At 54.0% G+C, this 921-nt stretch overlaps 1 protein-coding gene across 1 annotated transcript; it reads right to left on the bottom strand.

Annotated features, from left to right (window-relative positions):
• Positions 1-106: 106 nt before the first annotated feature.
• On the bottom strand, positions 107-880 carry LOC103399295 (homeobox protein GBX-1-like). Its single transcript, XM_008337998.3, has one exon. It carries the CDS (start codon positions 578-580, stop codon positions 119-121), a length of 462 nt encoding a protein of 153 aa, XP_008336220.1. The 5' UTR covers positions 581-880; the 3' UTR covers positions 107-118.
• Positions 881-921: the final 41 nt, after the last annotated feature.

Below are 921 nucleotides of genomic sequence, written 5' to 3' on the forward strand. Positions count from 1 at the left end.
CATGTAGCCCATATTTATTCTATTTAAACGAACGACTTTGGATCGGGAACGATTTTACGCACGGTTTACGCACAATTAGCCATACATATTATAAATAAATAACCGTTAAGTTATTCGACTAAAGTTTACCTGAGATTGTTTGAAAAGTTTCAGAGAAGTTGATGAGCTCAGAGCTTTTGTCCCGGCTGTGCAGTTCGTCAGAGTGCGGACTCTCCTGTCTTCTCGCCGCCGGATCCGCGGCGCTCAACCGGGGCCCTGGGAGTTCCTGCGGCGGATAGAAACTGTCCGGAGGGTCCGAGAAGCTCGGCATGGTCGTCGTGAGCGCCACCATGGATGGGACTCCTTGACCCAAACTGGCGCAGAAAGTGTTGGTGAGCCGTCCGGCAAAAGACGCCAGTGGCGCAAGCGGGGGTATACCAGAGGATAAAGGCGCATGAGATAAAGCCTGTGGGATTACCAGCGGTCTGTAGGGCATGAACATGGGGTAGCCCGTGTAGAGCAGGTGTCCCGGTCTGGGCTGGGGGGTCCCTATGAGAGAATCGATGGAAAACGCCGTTCCTTGGCCGCCGGGTCTCTGCATTTTTGCAGGCGTGCGCTTTGGGTCGGTGAAGTAGGGAGAAGAACTTGGATGCAGGTGTTCCTTCCTTTGCAACGCACTAAACTTTTAGTTCAGAGACAGAGTGGGCTGGAAGTAGATCCTGTGAACTGGAGTGCTGTCATCCCTGGATGTGGACTGCTCTACTCTCCGGGTCTGTGCGCTCTATATGCGCCGGTCAGTGGGACGCTGGGTTGTGAGCGCCACCGCTACCTTTTTGCCTCTTATTTGTCCCACACTGAGACACAAACACACGCTCTCTCCGTGTCTGAGCACCTCTCCCCTCTCTGCGAGTCTAACCTCCGCCCCTCTGTGCTCAGAGAGAG

Source organism: Cynoglossus semilaevis, unplaced genomic scaffold (genome assembly GCF_000523025.1).
Source record: "Cynoglossus semilaevis isolate Cse_v1.0 unplaced genomic scaffold, Cse_v1.0 C19091234, whole genome shotgun sequence".
Classification (NCBI taxonomy): domain Eukaryota; kingdom Metazoa; phylum Chordata; class Actinopteri; order Pleuronectiformes; family Cynoglossidae; genus Cynoglossus; species Cynoglossus semilaevis.

Bases quoted from the DNA above. Each gene is read 5' to 3' on its own strand.
- LOC103399295 (XM_008337998.3), bottom strand. From the start codon at position 580: ATGCAGAGACCCGGCGGCCAAGGAACGGCGTTTTCCATCGATTCTCTC.